This window comes from Mesoplodon bidens (assembly GCF_964165515.1).
Source record: "Mesoplodon bidens genome assembly, chromosome: 2".
Taxonomy (NCBI): Eukaryota; Metazoa; Chordata; class Mammalia; order Artiodactyla; family Ziphiidae; genus Mesoplodon; species Mesoplodon bidens.
The window spans coordinates 56,010,267-56,029,111 of NC_138177.1; the positions used below are offsets into that span (position 1 = coordinate 56,010,267).

General features: G+C 41.5%; 1 protein-coding gene across 1 annotated transcript; it reads right to left on the bottom strand.

The window, feature by feature from the left end:
* Positions 1-7,869: 7,869 nt before the first annotated feature.
* Positions 7,870-15,085, bottom strand: SLC30A1 (solute carrier family 30 member 1). The gene is made up of 2 exons (XM_081219307.1): positions 14,384-15,085; positions 7,870-12,705 (listed from the first exon to the last, which is right to left on the bottom strand). Exons 1-2 carry the CDS (start codon positions 14,994-14,996, stop codon positions 11,801-11,803), a joined length of 1,518 nt encoding a protein of 505 aa, XP_081075433.1. The 5' UTR covers positions 14,997-15,085; the 3' UTR covers positions 7,870-11,800.
* Between the last annotated feature and the right edge of the window lie 3,760 nt (positions 15,086-18,845).

Below are 18,845 nucleotides of genomic sequence, written 5' to 3' on the forward strand. Positions count from 1 at the left end.
CAAGGGCAAGGAGTGGCCAAAAAAAAAAAAAAAAAAAAGAAAAGAAAAGAAAAAGTAATACGAGAAAGATAAAGTAAAACAAAAAATCCCCTTTAGAGTCACATTTTAAAAAGCAAAAACAAAAACAAAACAACAGCAACAACAAAAAACTAGGAATAAACTTAACCAAGGAAGTAAAAGATCTACACTCTGAAAACTATAAAACATTGATGAAGGAAATTGAAGATGATTCAAAGAAATGGAAAGATATTCTGTGCTCTTGGATTGGAAGAATTAATATTAAAATGGTCATATTACCCAAAGCAACCTATAGATTTAATGCAATCCCTATTCAGGACATTTTTCACAGAACTAGAATAAATAATCCTAAAATTTATATGGAACCACAAAAGACCCAAAATTGCCAAAGCAATCCTGAGGAAAAAAGAATGAAGCTGGAGGTATCACTGGCCCAGACTTCAGACTATACTACAAAACTGCAGTCATCACAACAGTCTGGTATTCTCCACAGCTAACTGCCGAACAATCATTGACAGGAAGACACTGGAACTCACCAAAAAAGATACCCCACATCCAAAGACAAAGGAGAAGCCGCAATGAGATGGTAGGAGGGGAGCAATCACAATAAAATCAAATCCCATAACTGCTGGTTGGGTGACTCACAAACTGGAGAACACTTATATCACAGAAGTCCGCTCACTGGAGTGAAGGTTCTGACCCCACGTCAGGCTTCCCAACCTGGGGGTCTGGCAATCGGAGGAGGAATTCCTAGAGAATCAGACTTTGAAGGCTAGTGGGATTTGATTGCAGGGCTTTGACAGGACTGAGGGAAACAGAGACTCCACTCTTGGAGGGCACACAAGAGTAGTGTGCACATGTGGACCCAGGGGAATGAGCAGTGACCCCATAGAAGACTGAACCAGACCTACCTGCTAGTGTTGGAGGGTCTCCTGCAGAGTTGTGGGGTAGCTCTGTCTCACCGTGAGGACAAGGACACTGGCAGCAGAAGTTCTGGGAAGTATTCCTTGGCGTGAGCCATCCCAGAGTCTGCCATTAGCCCCACCAAAGAGCCAGGTAGGCTCCAATGCTGGGTCACCTCAGGCCAAACAACCAACAGGGACGGAACCCAGCCCCACCTATCAGGAGACAAGCAGATTAAAGTTTTAGTGAGCTCTGCCCACCAGAGCAACACCCAGCTCTACCCACCACCAGTCTCTCCCATCAGGAAGCTTGCACAACCCTCTTAGATAGCCTCATCCACCAGAGGGCAGACAGCAGAAGCAAGAAGAACGACAATTCTGCAACCTATGGAAGGAAAACCACATTCACAGAAAGGTAGACAAAATGAAAAGGTAGAGGACTTTCTACCAGATGAAAGAACAGGATAAAACCCCAGAAAAACAACTGAATGAGGTGAAGATAGGCAACCTTCCAGAAAAAGAATTCAGAAAAATGATACTGAAGATGATCCAGGACCTCAGAAAAAGAATGGAGGAAAAGATCGAGAAGATGTAAGAAATGTTTAACAAAGACCTAGAAGAGGGCTTCCCTGGTGGCGCAGTGGTTGAGAGTCCGCCTGCCGATGCAGGGGACATGGGTTTGTGCCCCAGTCTGGGAAGATCCCACATGCCACAGAGTGGCTGGGCCTGTGAGCCATGGCCGCTGAGCCTGAGCGTCCGGAGCCTGTGCTCAGCAACAGGAGAGGCCACAACAGTGAGAGGCCCGCGTACAGCAAAAAAAACACAAAAAAACAAACAAACAAAAAACACCTAGAAGAAATAAAGAACAAACAGAGATGAACAATACAATACAATAACTGAAATGAAAAATACACTAGAAGGAATCAATAGCAGAATAAAGGAGGCAGAAGAATGGATACGTGACCTGGAAGACAGAATGGTGGAATTCACTGCTGCAGAACAGAATAAAGAGAAAAGAATGAAAAGAAATGAAGAAAGACTAAGAGACCTCTGGGACAACATTAAACGCAATAACATTCACATTATAGGGGTCCCAGAAGGAGAAGAGAGAGAGAAAGAACCCCAGAAAATATTTGAAGAGATTATAGTCGTAAACTTCCCTAACATGGGAAAGGAAATAGGCATGCAAGTCCAGGAAGTGCAGAGAGTCCCAGGCAGGATAAACCCAAGGAGAAACATGCCGAAACATGGAGGAATCAAATTGACAAAAGTTAAAGACAAAGAAAAATGACTGAAAGCAACAAGGGAAAAACAACAAATAACATACAAGGGAACTCCCATAAGTTTAACAACTGATTTCTCAGCAGAAATTCTACAAGCCAGAAGGGAGTGGAATAATATATTTAAAGTGATGAAAGGGAAGAACATACAACCAAGATTACTCTACCTGGCAAGGATCTCATTCAGATTCGATGGAGAAATCAAAAGCTTTACAGACAAGCAAAAGCTAAGAGAATTCAGCACCATCAAACCAGCTCTACAACAAGTGCTAAAGGAACTTCTCTAAGTGGAAAATACAAGAGAAGAAAAGAACCTGCAAAAACAAACCCATAACAATTAAGAAAATGGTAATAGGAACATACATATCGATAATTACCTTAAACGTGAATGGATTAAATGCTCCAACCAAAAGACACAAAGTCGCTGAATAGATACAAAAACAAGACCCAGAGGGAGATGCAAGAGGGAAGAGATATGGGGATATATGTATATGTATAGCTGATTCATTTTGTTAAAAAGCAGAAACTAACACACTATTGTAAAGCAATTATACTCCAATAAAGATGTTTAAAAAAAAAAGAATGGTAAAATAAATAAATAATAACGTTGGTGAATTTAAAATAAGAATCTGGATTATTAAAGTTACAAATCTTTGGTCTTTATACCTTTAATAAAACATGCATCTATTAATAGTGAAAAAAACAGGGCTTCCCTGGTGGCGCAGTTGTTGAGAGTCCGCCTGCCAATGCAGGGGACATGGGTTCGTGCCCCGGTCCGGGAAAATCCCACATGCCACAGAGCGGCTAGGCCCGTGAGCCACGGCCACTAAGCTTGCACGTCCAGAGCCTGTGCTCCACAATGGGAGAGGCCACATCAGTGAGAGGCCCGCGTACCGCAAAAAAAAAAAAAAAAAAAAAAAGACCCATATATATGCTGTCTACAGGAGACCCACTTCACACCTAGGGATGCATACAGCCTGAAAATGAGGGGATGGAAAAAGATATTCCATGCAAAAGGAAATCAAAAGAAAGCTGGAGTAGCAATACTCATATCAGATAAAATAGACTTCAAAATAAAGAATGTTACAAGAGACAAGGAAGGACACTACATAATCGTCAAGGGATCAATACAAGAAGAAGAAATAACAATTATAAATATATATGCACCCAACATAGGAGCACCTCAATACATAAGGTAACTGCTGACAGCTATAAAGGAGGAAATCAACAGTAACACAATAATAGTGGGGGACTTTAACACCTCACTTACACCAATGGACAGATCATCCAAAATGAAAATAAGGAAACAGAAGCTTTAAATGACACAATAGACCAGATAGATTTAATTGATATTTATAGGACATTCCATCCAAAAACTGCAGATTACACTTTCTTCTCAAGTGCACATGGAACATTCTCCAGGATTGATCACATCTTGGGTCACAAATCAAGCCTCAGTAAATTTAAGAAAATTGAAATCATATCAAGCATCTTTTCTGACCACAATGCTATGAGATTAGAAATCAATTACAGGGGAAAAAAATGTAAAAACACAAATACATGGAGGCTAAACAATACGTTACTAAATAACCAAGAGATCACTGAAGAAATCAAAGAGGAAATCAAAAAATGCCTAGAGATAAACGACAATGAAAACACCATGATCCAAAACCTATGGGATGCAACAAAAGCAGTTCTAAGAGGGAAGTTTATAGCAATACAAATCACCTCTGCTCTCCAGTTCCCAAAATACCCACTGTTTTCAACATAAAAGTATATGTAAGCCATAGGTTTTTGTGCTCCAGGTGAAGAAGGTACTACCTCAAACAATACATGTGGTAGCTTAGCTAACTAGTGTGTAATGATTGGCACTGTCTGCAAGGCTAGATTAAAACCAAGGGAGAGGGACTTCCCTGGTGGCGCAGCGGTTGAGAATCCGCTTGCCAACGCAGGGGACACAGGTTTGAGCCCTGGTCCAGGAAGATCCCACATGCCACGGAGCAACTAAGTCCGTGCACCACAACTACTGAGCCTGCGTTCTAGAGCCCGCGAGCCACAACTACTGAGCCTGCAAGCCACAACTACTGAAGCCCGCACTCCTAGAGACCGTGCTCCACAACAAGAGAAGCCACTGCAGTGAGAAGCCCGGGTGCAGCAACCAAGAGTAGCCCCCACTCGCCGCAACTAGAGAAAGCCCGGGCAGAGCAATGAAGACTCACTGCAGCGAAAAATAAAATAAATAAATTTATTTTAAAAAAAAAAGACAGCAGGCTTTGTTCTGATGGCCATTAAAAAAAAAAACAAGGGAGACCCTAAATTCTAAAAGATATTATTATTCCTCTCCCCCATGTAATTTGAATGACACAGCCATAACATAAGAAAGTTCTGATTTTTCATCTGGTGACTACTTTGATGTTTTTATAAATATCAAATACTTTTACATTTATTCTCATTTCTTTTGCCTATCTATTGCTGTTGGATGAAAATTTAAAAGAACTCTTCATTCTGAATTTACTTATGAAATAGGATGTTGATGGTTCAAAGTGATGGGGAAGCAAGCTACTTGCTGCGTCCTAGGTCTCTTGCTGAATTCCAGTTCTGGCTCCATCGCTTACTAGCTAGATGCCTTTGGGTAAGGTACTTAATATCCATTTGTCTGTAAAATGGGAATAATGGAATGTGGCTAATGGTTGGTAAGGATTAAATGAAAACGTATGTGGTTGGTATATAATAAGTGCTCAGTATATTTTAGCTATTAATGGTGTTATCATTCTATCTTCTACTCCTGCCATTCTTCAATGTTCATTCAAACACCTTTGAATGCCTACAGTGTGCTAGACCATGTGCCAGATCCTGAGGAAATAAAGATAGAAGATAACTCTGGGGCTTCCCTGGCAGCAGAGGTCAAGAGTCTGCGCTTCAAATTCAGGGGGCGCAGTTTCGATCCCTGGTGGGGGGAACTAGGGTCCCACATGCTGTGCAGTGCAGCCAAAAAATTTAAAAAAAAAAAAGAAAGAAGATAGTGTCATGTTACTTAAGAGAAAAAAGGCTACATAGGCTATAGTGGGGAGGGGGCAAAAATGTTCAATTCTGAAGGCTGGGAAATGTCTATGGAATTTCTTTAAAAACAATATTGTCACTGACTTTCTTAGAGTATTTTCACCTAATTCAAAAGCAACAGCTCTCATCCAGATGTGCAATGCATAGTACATAAAATAAGGTTTTAGGAAATGTTGGCAGTACTTCTGGAAAGACCATATTGCCTGATAATTCTTTTCTGAACCATTAATTGTAAGATACAGCCCAATAAGAAAAAAAGTTGGCCAAAAGCAGTGGTAAGATACCACTGATCGTATCGAGGCATTATGATTTTAGAAATGTTAAAGTATGAAAAAAGAATGTGGAATCAATTGAAGTATGGTACAGTAGTGATATATTTCAAGACCCCCAGTGGCTGCCTGAAATCACAGATAGTACTGAACCCTATATATATACTATGCTTTTTCCTACACACGTGCATACATACTTATGATAAAGTTTATAAATTAGGCATAGGAAGAAATTAACAATAAAACAGAACAATTATAATATTGTAGTAAAAGTTATGTGAATGTGGTCTCTCTCCCTTTCTCAGAATATCTTTTTTTTTTTTAGAAAGAAAGGCATTCCTTATTTTAATTAATTAATTAATTAATTTTTGGCTGTGTTGGGTCTTCGTTGCTGTGCACGGACTTTCTCTAGTTGCAGAGAGCGGGGGCTACTCTTCGCTGCAGTGCGCAGGCTTCTCATTGCGGTGGCTTCTCTTGTTGCGGAGCACGGGCTCTAGGCGCAGGGGCTTCACTAGTTATGGCACATGGGCTCAGTAGTTGTGGCTCGCGGTCTCTAGGGCGCAGGCTCGGTAGTTGTGGTGCACGGGCTTAGTTGCTCTGCGGCATGTGGGATCTTCCCACACCAGGGATCGAACCGTGTTCCCTGTATTGGTAGGCAGATTCTTAACCACTGTGCCACCATGGAAGTTCCCAGAATATCTTACTGTTCAAATTTAATGCCTTTCCATTTTAACTAAGCATTTGTCATGCACTGTGGCTGTTACTTTTGCAGTTCAAGGTGCAACAGCAAAACTGGCACTAATTCTTCTCTCTCCACCATTTCAGATAGATTTGTTCTTACCGTAGATCTTAACAACCTCAACATATGATTTTTTTCTTTCTTCACTAGGAGCTTTCACCTTTTTGCTTAAAGGAAGCGCTTTACAGTTTTTCTTTGGCATATCCCAATTGACAGCATCACTACTCTTGGGGGCTTTGGGGCCGTTAAGTAAAATAAGGGACACTTGTATACAAGCACTGTGACATCTTGACAGTCAATCTGATATATCTGATGAGATGGCTACTAAGTGACTAATGGTTAGCATACACTGGACAAAGGGATGATTCTCATCCCTGGGCAGGATGGAGCAGGACAGTGAGAGATTTCATCATACTACTCAGAATGGCAGCACAGCAGCAATTTGAAACACGAGGTGTTTTTTGTTTTGAATTTTATTTTTTATACAGCAGGTTCTTATTAGTTATCTTTTTTATACATATTAGTGTATATATGTCAATCCCAATCTCCTAATTCATCCCACCACCCCCCCCAAAAACTTATGAATTGTTTCTGAATTTCCCATTTAATATTTTTGGACCACGGTTGGCTTTGGGTACCTGAAACCTCAGAGAGCGAAATCAAGGATAAGGAGAAACTGCTGTACTGTATATGTAGATGTGGGCATGTGTATTTGGGAACTAGTTCAGGCTCTTAGCATTGAATACCTAGTAAACTGATGTCTTCCGGTCTCTTTGTCTACTTCCCTTTACAAATCTATCCTGTACAATACCCTTTCCACTTTCTCATTTATCCACTCAAAAATTGCATGTTTTCTCTGTTCTTATAAAACCAAATTCAAATCTGTTGACATGGCACTTTTAACCCTGTTTTTCACAATCTCCTACCTCTGGACTCTCAACCCTCTATACTCTGCACCCCCTTACTGCTCAACCCCTACCCCTCTCAATTTTAACCTACCCAAATCCTCTCCAAAGACTTTTATCCCTTTTTTGGAATGTCTATTGTCTTTATCAATTCTATTAATTACCTACTGCCATTTATTGTCCATTGATTTCTCAACTGTTTATCTCCCAACTGAAGTAATTTCATTTAAGAAATTCTTTATATGAGACTGCATTTATGACAGTCCTGAACTCATACAACCAAACTCATGTATTAATGTGCTCTTGTGTCAATAGTTTCAGATGATTATATAATTGTAAAATATTCAATAATCCTTGTTAGTAACTATGCTTACAAATTAAAGAAAAAAAATAACAAGTACCAAAAGAAGCAGGTTAACCTGTAACTACATAATTTGTAAGTTTAATGCTTATAACAAAAACATTTCATATCCATTGAATATTTGTTAATGAGCCTTTGTATTGTTACCCTTTCAATTTCGATGGCAATTTTTACCGACATTTGTTTTCTTCCACACCACTGTCCTGTAACCTGGTCACCCTGCACACTAGGAACACGTTAAGCAGAAATTTCCCTTTCAGTGACTGAAGTCCAACTCTCTTCTACATAACCCAGCTTAGCATAGAAGCAGAGGCCATATGCACAAAACAATGAACTAAATATTAAAATTAGTTTATTTTTCTACTTAACTTTTAATAAATGAGAAGAAACACAGTAGTCTGTCTCATAAAGAACATTTATAATACATAACAATCCATAAAGCCTCATGGTGAGGTAGGAACAGCTTTGGAAACAACGCACAGTCAGAAAACATACAAAAGGTAGGTAAAATGTTGCAGCACTAAAGACATTTTATCTGCATCTGCATTTCATGAGATGATAATTGCATTTAACTGTGCCACATCTGGCCCAAAGGACACCCTATGGCAGACACAGAACAACACAACATGTAAGTTTCATAAAGAATCACAGAATACACTGATACACTTCATTGTGCTGTTTCAAGGCAGAACCATAACATGGCAATTTTTTGTCTTTTTATATATAACCACATATTAATTGTATGTTACATTCCCTTCAGCATCTTTTTGCCAAAGACACTAAACCATAAAGTTTTTGGTTTAAAAGTTTAAATTGAATGACATACAAAAAGCTCTTGTGCCAGTGAAAATGACTGCTAAGTATTCCAGAGCTTGTTAGTAAAACTAAATAGCATTGTCACATAATATTGGTAGAGCTACATCAAAATAGTGCTATTACAATTCCCATTTCAGATGGTCAAACACTGTATGACAGTTTCAATTTAAAAAATGAGAAACCCTCCACCTTCCCAAGAGTTTTAACACTGTTTTATGACTTAAATGAAACTCTATTAAAATAAATATTTCTATATGGTAGGATTCTTCTCCTTATTTGTGTATGTATGAACATCTTAGGACAGCAGGTAAATGACATTTCATCAAATGATATCTGCTTAAAAACAGTAAAAAGCTTCAACTCAATACCAGTTAGCCTACTAAATACTTCACATTAGATTCCATAGGACTTTTCCCTCAAAACTTTCAAAAATTCAAAATTAACAGACGATGTTACCAAGACACAAACATATTAACATAGTCTTCTACCTGTTGTGATTTTCCAAGGTGCTCTTGATGGAAATTTTTCCTGTTCAAATTATATACCTTAGTTATTCAAATATATTGTTTTCTAAAATGTTAAAATACATACAGCAAAGTGTTTGTGAGTTTTTGACTATTCTTTTAGGTTCTAGTCCATACTTATATAGTGCAGATGCTCTTCAAAAAAAAACCTTATTAAAAAATCATATAAACTAAAATGTGACAATGGAGAATTAAATCTCTCTCATCACTAAGGCGGCATTTGGCTTGGAAAAAATGTCTGGGTTGATTTTAATTCAGGCACATGTAGCACCTCCTTCTTACTAAATTGAGACAACAGACACATTTCTAAACACATATTCTAAATACACTGATCTTGCTCAAATATAAAAGAGCCAGCAGGCGAGATGCACCTCCTAAAACTGATGCAGTGTTATAAAACAGCATTTAAATATTGGGTTTAAGTCTCCTAATAATTCATGGTATTTCCCTCATTTTCTTGTAGTAAGGAATAAGCTATTTTGGAAAAGACACTTAAATCCCACAATATTTAAATATAAAAGCATTTTTTAAAAAGATAATGCTAATATAGCTAAAAATGGGTTAGAAAGTGCATTGTAAAGAAATAAATAATTCTCTGCTAAAACTCAAAAGGTGAGTCAGTGCCCACTGATTTTGCTATTATGACAAAAGTCCTTTGAAAAAAGAGAATCCTATGGTACCACTTTGTTACATATGAGCTACTTAAAATTATCAAAAGTGAAATAACTGAAATCTAAAGGCTGTTACTTTCAAAGCACTTATGAAAGAAAAAAAAAAGCCCTTGTCCCATGCTTATACACCATTTAAAAAAATCCTCATTCAGTCGATGTCTTATTAATTACACAACCTTTAAGAAATAGACCCAACAGAGCATTGTAAAGAAAACCTCATTGAATGTAATATATTTTACCAGTTATCCTTTTGTATCATTACTGACATGTTTCTGTAACATAAACTGTTTTGAGATCTTCAAAAAATGGTTTTATAAAGTGTTAAATCAGGAATGTACATGATACAATTTGAAGCTTTCTCTTGTTCACCCATGAGATCCCCCAATTTCATGTTTTAAAAAAATGTTTGCAAAATTCAAAGTAACTACCAGTTTAGGAATTGAAATACACAATATCAGAGAAAAGTATTAAATGATAAATATGTATTGCAAATTGGCAGGTTATGGTTTTGGCCCATTATAGCAAATGTGAACTTACAAACTGTGTTCCTAAAATTACCTCATTCTCACTGGAAAAATCGGGTTTTCTTAAATAGGCCCATTGCCAGCAATAGGCTTATATTAGGAAAAAAACACACCATCTACCACAAAAGATCATCCTTTTAAAAAGTTAACTGTCAAATGTCACCATTTTCATCTTAAGACCCATTAGATAATGAATTATTTCAAATCCCAAAAGGTAGCCATCCCAAAAGTAGTCAGCTATAAAAGTTACTAAAGTAGTCAGGATACCTCGTTTCTAGAAAAATAGAGCTATACATGATAACTGATATTAATATCCATCCTTTTGAGGACAAAAATCTAGTTTCTTCACAAAGCATAACCCCTCCCTATCAAGAAAAATATAACTTAAATACCCTTAAATAATATTTGTGTATGGATTTGGAATCCATACCAACAATGAAATAGCTAAGAACAATTTCCTGTGTAGATATTATGGCATCTTGCAAAATAAGCTACTATTGGAAGATCTGAGCAATGTCAAGACAGAATGACTTATAGAATCTCAATTATTAATTGTGCCTTAACTAACTTTGCTTTTTGAGAATTTAATATCCAAACTGCATTAACCTTCAGATTCCATTTTTCTCCCAAGTCAATGGCTCTTGGCAGAGCACAGGCATTGCTGGTTGGGCTCAAAAAGCTGTTTGAATCCATTCATGATTGGTCACTGTGAAATGACTAACTCTGAAGTTATTTTTAAAACCCACAGTTTAAAAGATTAGATTAATAAGCTTTCATTTAACATGTAAGTTATTAGATTAAATTTAATGTCCTTAAAAATATTTACTGTATATATTTTATGAGTAAACTTTCAACTCAATGTTCCCAATGCCAATCTTTCAAAGAAAGTAATGCTGGTGAACATGTCCATGTTTTAGACCATGTTTTTCTTTAAAAAAAAAAAAAAAAAAAAGGTTAAAATTCTCCAAATAATTTAGAAATGTAGTCTGAATATTAACACACAAGAATCTAAATATTTAATTTGGTAAACTTTCTTCCCTGCTCTTACTCCCCATATGCCCTATTATATGTACGCTACAGTTCAATTTGTTAATTATTTCACTATTTATTAGAATAATACTCAGCAATATAAGATACAGAATAGTAACTGATCTTCAGTATCATAAATACCCCCATGTGAAGAAGAAAAAAAGGAACTTTTCCTAATAATTTTCATGAGTCATTCTTAAAATATGTTGCCATTATGCTATGCAATGATCTCAAAGGGCAAGAAAATATTACATAAAATGTCAAAAGAAACAAACCTGTTGATGATTTTTAAAGTTCCAGCATTTATAATTCTAATAAACAAAATATAACACTGGGGGAAAAGAAAAGCAGAGAAATTCCAGTAACAATTTTAATTTATTTATCCCCCTAATTAAGTTTTTACCATGGAAAAACTGGAAATCAAATGTTATATAAGGTTTATACTTTAAACAAAAATGTAACATAGTGTTAAAACTGGCTTTCCAAAACTGTTACAGCATAGCTGTACTCTGCACTAATAATCACAAAGTTGTAATATAGAACTCTGTTAAGCAGTCCCATTATGTTCTTACAAAAATAGAATTAAACTGTGTGACCAGACAAGGACTTCAATTACACTACTTGGCAAACATAGAATTTCAATGGAGTCTTTTTCCTCTTGCAGTTTAAAGCAAAAGTCAAATATCACATCTTTTCCAAGACTCACAAAGATGATTCAGGTTGTTTATCTGGCATTTTTTTTATCTCTATCACAACAGCAGGGATGTTTTCAACTTTAGTCCTCCTGGGCTGCTTCTCTAAATTGTCACTAAGTTCTAAACAAGAAATGCTAACTGTTGGGGCCTTTTCTGCATCCTTTCCAGATTGGGCTTGTGGCCGTGTCCCACAACATTGCTTCAAAGCACACTGAGTTCTGCAGGCAAGTTCACATGGGACTACACTTGACTTAGAGCCTACACTAGCAAATTCAGGCTGAATGGTAGTAGCATGAATTCCGTGATTATGGAAAACGTCTTTAATGATCTTAGCCACCTGCATGTATGATGTCGGGTCTTCACATTTTATGTGAGCAGTGGCAATGATTCTGCTTCCAGCAAGTTGCCAAACATGTAATTCATGAACTTCCTCAACTCCTTCAACATCTCGAAGTTCTTTTATCAAATTTTTGATATCAATTTGTTTAGGAACAGTTTGGAGAAGAATAAGAGCAGACTCCTTAAGTAATGGATAAGTTGTGTAAAGAAGTATACAAACCATTACAATACAAAGAGTTGGATCTAAATATAGCACCCAGCAAGGACTAGCCTCAGAAACTGTTGCATGAGTACTATTAATTAATTCTACAAATGCTTTGCAGGGGTCAGGGGTACATGGGTTCACACACATCTCCCCTTCAGGACAACCCATCCAAGAAAAGTAAAAGACTAAGGCATTTACTACTACAATCACTGAACCCAAAGCATCTCCAAAGACATGCAGAAAAACTCCACGCATGTTAAGCTGTCCAGCCTTATCATCATCATCTTCCAATTCCACCTGGTCAGGTTCTCTGATAAGATTCCCATTCACTTGTACTTCCATTGCATCATTTCTGGACTTTTCTGGATCTACAAAGAAATAAAAATTCTGTATCAAACACATCTAAAGTGTTTATATAAACATTCTTGCCTAATTCCATTTAAGTGATAGAAGTGAAAATTTTTCATAAAACGTAATAAGAAATGTGCTCACAGTGATTTAATATAAATTGACATACTGGGAACAAGCCAGGACATAATGGCCAGGGCTAAATTAAGTCATTAAGATGATATTGCTTCCCCATACTCCTAACCACCCTCCTACCTTCCCACCTCCAAATAAAGTTCACCTTTTCTGTGGGGGTGAGGTCCTGTGAACATTCTCCTATACTTGTTGGCATACACCAAAAAGAAAACAAAATTGAACACTATCACCCAAAATTAAATGCAACTATGGATAAGTCTAATACAAATGGCTGACCTGATGCAGAGGTCTAGTCACTTTTCGTAGTCATTAAGGTGTTAAGGTTAACTTTTAAACTTTTATCATTTATATAAATGATAGAGTCTCTTGATAGAAGAGGTTTAGAAACTGACAAATCAACAATATAAACCTATCAGCAATCACAGAGACTTAGGGAAAAGTTGGAACTAAACGATCACTATCTACCCTACTAGCTCCTAAACCAAACGTACAGATCCTTTAAAGGAATTATACACACCAGAGCAGCTTAATATTCTTTGGAATAACACCTGGCAGAGTGGGAGTGAGAGGAAATTCAATTGTTTATTAAACATTTTCAATGTACAACTTGAATTTCATTAACATGATATTCTAAATCTTGGAAAGAGGAAAACTGTCTATGTGGTATCATACAACTAGGTAAATAGATGTAAGTGGAAAAAAGTGGAAGGAAATACACCAAATTGTTAACATCACTGAGCTTGGGTAGTAGAGCATTAGGTTGATTCCTTTTCCCGTCTCCTTTCTTTCAACATTCATTTCCCAATTTCCTTCAAGCGCGCTTAATGTTTAGAATGAAAACTATCCATTAAAAATATAAGATGAATAAATTACCATCACTTTTATCTTAGTACGATTATGAAAAATCCTAAGTGAAATGTTAAACATGCCCATACAGGTTCTAAGTCTAGGATTTTCAGGATTAGGTTTAGATTTTAGAAAGTTAACTGAAACATATATTGCTGCTCATGGTAGAAACCTTTAACGAGGGTTTTGAGCTCAGGAAAGTCAATCACTAGATAGCCCCGAATACAATATTAAGAAACTTGTTTGAAGGGCATAAGAACTACTTGGGCAGAGCAAGGTTCCTAACAGCCAACGACTAAGGACCAAGTGGGATTCTCTCCGTTTCCCAATAGGCCCAAGAAATTAGCAATTTTTGATCCTGCTAACGCCAAAATCAGACAGTCTCTTGAAACGACAGCCTGTAAAGACTGCTAAGTGCGGCTGCAGACCGCAGCGGGCTGACGGTCACCTCCTGACCTTTTGCCCGCTCTCACCACCACGGTGCCCATCTACACTCCCAGACGCGCTTCCCCGGCTCCTTACACCGGGCTGAAAGGGGGGCCGCCTCCTCCGGGCGAGGCGGGGTGTGAGTGCCGGAGCGGGAAGGAGTGGCCAGGTAGGCGGCGCGGCGCGGTCGGCTCGGACACCAGGGGGCGTGCTGGCCATCCTGCCCGGGGCCATCCCGGGGTCTGGGCTCCCCAATGCCAACCACCTGCGGCGGCGACTTTCTCTCCTCACCTGTCCGGTCCAGTTTCAGCCCGTTGGAGTTGCTGCTATTGGCCACCAGGATGTTGGTCTCCTCCTGGTCGGGACCCTGTTCACCTGGGGCCCTGTTGTCGCTACCCCCGGTGCGGGTGCTCTTGCCGCGGCCCCCCTTGGGGAGGCCGTGGCTGTGCCCCCCGTGTGAGTGGCCGTGGCCAGAGTCGTTGCCGAAGCCGCTGTGATGGTGGAAGAGGCAGAGCCCCAGCACGTTGACCACCAGCCCCGCCACGCCGACCCCGAGGACCACCAACGGCTGCTGCATCTCGTGCGGCTCGATGAAACGCTCGATGGCCTCCAGCAGGATGGCGAAGCAGAGGCCGGTCAGGAAGATGGCGTTCACCAGAGCCCCCATCACTTCGGCCCGGATCCAGCCGAAGGTGTTCTTCTGGGTGGCGTGGGTCCGCCGGGCGAAGCGCTCGGCCACCAGCGCCACCACCAGCGCCAACACATCCGACAGCATGTGGAAGGAGTCGGAGAGCATCGCCAGCGACGAAGTCACCCGGCTCACCACCACCTCCAGGACCATGAACATGAAGGTCAGTATCAGCATGCACAGCAGCCGGCCCCGGTTCCGACCCCAGCACCCCATGGCTGCGGCTCAGGAGCCCGCCGAGCGCGGCCCGGACACTCGTGAGGCGGCGGCGGCGAGGCGCCGAGGGCCGGCGACCCGGCGACGGAGGAAGGGCGGCGCGGGGCTCTCACCGCCCGAGCCGGGCCGCTCGGGAGTCTGCCGTTGGGCCTCGTTGGCCGGACAGGGGCGAGCCCGGGGTCAAGCCGCCGAGCCCCCGCGCCTGCGGGCGTCCCCGGCGGGCCGGCGGCGCGTTGCTCCTCAGGCGTCCGTCCTCGGAGCCGGCGCGGAGGCCCGGCTCAGCCCCAGTAGCCCCCACACCTAGAGCGGGCGGCGGCGGCGGCGGGGAGCTGGGGCTCCCGGAGCCCGCGGACGGAGAGCCGGAGCAGGAGCAGGCGAGCGGCGGGGGCGGGCGACCAGCAGCTCCGCGCTGCAAAGGCTCCAAGCATCTGAGGGCTCTCCGCGCAGGTCTTCCCCTCGCTGGTCTCCCTCCGGGGTCGCTCGGACCGAGGAGCCAACGCCTGAAGAGCTAAAGAGGCGGCGGCCACAGCAGCTGCACTCGGCCCGGTATCGGGCGCCTTCTTCGCCCCCCCGCCTTTGCAGACGGTTTACAAAAAAACTTTGCTTTGCACTCGGAACCCCCGTTTTCACACGGACCCGAACGTGACAAGGCCTCGCTGTCCCGCCCACCAGGCCCGGCACGCTTTCCCATTGGCCAGAACCCCCTCACGACAGCTGTCGCGTCCCGCCCATCCGCGCTCACTATTGGATGGAGGCTCGGCGGGGCGGGAGGGGGCGGTGTCACGGCGCCAACAGATGGGGGGCGGGGCCTTTCCCTTCAGGAGCCGGGCGTGGGCCGGGGGCCGCGGCCGGGTGCAGCGATGGGCGTCGTGGGGGAGGGAAGGGGGCGCGGGCCGCGTGCAGCAGGAGGGGGAGGGACAGGGCGGGGCAGGAGCTGTACCCCAGGCGTGGCGGGGTTTTTGCTCTGGGGCTGCGGGTTCTCGCAGCCCCCCGCCGGGCAGCAAACAGACTTTGATCCTCCGAGCCGGGTCCACGTGGGGCGGGCCGCGCGGCCGCTCTGTGACAGACGGCAGCCTGGGAGGGTCCGGGAGGGGGAGCCCTTGTGTGCGGGGCCCTCGGGTGGGCGCTCCTGTCCGGAGAACCGAGATTAGGCAGACAGACTCATAAACAAGTGCAGCACGTAACTTGTGACTCTGCTCAACACCGAGCTGAGGAGTTAGTTCAGGGCGGTCCTGCGAGGGGATGAACGTAATCCTTGTAAATGTTTCAATAAAGCAGATCACCCCTATCACCACCATCCCCAGGAGAGCTTGTGTGAAGTACGATATTTCTGTCACTGATTATTTAAGGACCATTTAGGGTACAGAGTTAAAGCAGGAGAAACCTGGGTTCTGGTCCTTGCTTTGCCACTAGCCAGCTGTGTGACTTTGGGCCAGTCAACCGATCTCTCTAGACCTGTTTCTTCTATGAAGTAAAGGATTGGACAAGAGGAACTCTTAAGAGTCCTCCTGACTTTAAAATTCTAAGGCTCTATGACTTAACATTTTATTTATAGGCTAGAAACAGCAGAACCCTGTGTCGGTTGCCATGGGGAAGGGGAGGAGCAGTAAGAATACAGAAGAATGAGCTTCTGTCCAGGTGAAGGTAAAATATAAACATATAAAATTTTAAATTACTATGAAATACTCCTAATTGTGCCAACACTAGTTTAGATTGGATACATATGTGCTGTGCTCTGAGTGGAGATTAGCTAATTTGAAAGTGAAGCCTTCCTGCTTCATAAGTGGAGAGATGGCTGGAGTCAGAGTGGCCTGAACTGGACTTGCAAAGGCCTCACCGCAGCCCCTGAACAGCAGGAAGGACCTGGAACTGCTCTGGACTGCTGGAAGACAAAGGTAGTGCTAGCCAGTGCCTCGGGGTCTGTTAAATAAGGCTTGTTTGGGGGCATGTTTTTTCATTAAAAAAAATATTTTTATTATTTCTATAAAAGATTTTTCACTTGTGTATGGTGTGTTTCTTATCTCCCCACCCAGACTAGAGAGCCAGATCCTCATCTATTTCTGTTCTTCTGGAATAGAAAAGAATGGAGGAAAATTTCTGAGACATTTATTACAGAAGACTTGCTAGGACTTGATTAACTGGATATTGGGAGAGTGAAAGCTGATGAGGAGAATTTAACAAAGATAGTTTTTAACTTGACAAGGGAAATATTGCTTTAAACAGGTGAAGAAGTTGGGAAGGGGGTGCAAAGAGCTGATTTTAAGGGGCAAATACTGGGCCTGTTTTTAAGGTGCTGAATTTGAAGTCTGGATGGTGGCAGCTCTAAGGAGTGGGGAGATGGGATTGGGGACTTCCATAATCTCCTCTCCTTTGGTGTAGACAATTGATGTTTGTGCGCTCATGTATGTAAACACAGCTTCAAACCTCCTTCTAACCAGCTGCTCCTATATAGAAATTGGGGAGCCACGTTTGGGTCAAGATATCCTATGGAAATGGCCAGGAGGCAGTTGGAAGACCATTTTGCCTCCTATTGGGAGGGGCTGTGTCCCTTTATTTAAAAAAATAGATTCCTTTATGGAGTTCCCTGGTGGTCTAGTGTTAGGATTCAGTGCTTTCACTGCTGTGGCCCGCGTTCAATTCCTGGTCAGGGGAACTGAGATCCCTCAAACCGCTTGCAGCGTGGCCAAGGTGGGGGAAAAAAAGATTCCTCCAAGTGTGAGAGCTTAATGCCCAAAGAGGAATCAATAAGGAGATGTAGAAGGCAAAGATTCTCAGCAAACAAGATAGCAATCCTTTCAAAAACAAAGCGGACTGAATTGGGAGATGTTTAGACTCACATAAAAGCAGGCTCTTAGGTTCAATTCAACTCAGTAGTCACTTATGAGAACCTGCTTTGTGCAGCATCTTTTTTTTTTTTTCCCTCTTGTAAGCCACTTCCCAGACAATATGCTTTATACTCTCATAACCTAGAAGGGGGGAGGGGTGTCAGAGGTACATTTTCCAGGTTGGAAAAAGTCATAATCATGCATTCCAGAAAGAGTAATATCATTTATATAACAGCAAAACATTTCAGTCAAATAAACTTTTCTTCCCCCCACCCGGCATAGTGTAGTCAAAATACTTCAGTAGCTTGACTCAAATTTGTCCTTTTTCAGCTGGTTATCCTAGCATAGCATTAACACAGCCAGAAGGGGGTTAAAATGAAGAGAAACCATACAATTATTCACCACCACCCCTGGAAGTTGTGGCCCCAGGATGAGTAAGATGGCTTGGCTGGTTCTTCCTAATTCTTGAGAACTCTCCTGATAATTTGCTTGGCTTCCAAACTGAATAAACTCAGCATACTTTAAAGATGAGAAAATAATGCTTCTTTTGGAAAAAGACTGCCAGTTTGAGTGAAAGTCAAATGTTTAACACAAACTTCGCAATTTCAGAGCCCTCTTAAGACCTCTCCTTGCTCTATCAACACCAAGCTCCTCCAAATTGGAGCTTCCTAGCTCAAGGATCTAGCCTGCACATTATCAACCCAAAGTGTAGGTTTAAAAGGATTCCTGTAAAAAACAAACAAACAAAAACTGCTAAGCACAGCCGCACCTCTGAATCTTGGTTTTTAAAAATCATGAGTGTATGAAGCTGTACAGTGGACAGACAGATGAAGAAAAACATGTGAAAACCAGATTACATTTGACTTTGGTTGATGGCAAATCACTTCTAATGTTCAATCTTGAGGCAGAAATGATGGGGAAATCAGATCTGTTTATTTTTTTTTGGAATGTATTGAATAATTATTACAAATATAAACTAAAATCTCTAGCAATGACATGAGGGCCAAGGCTTGAATTTTTAGCT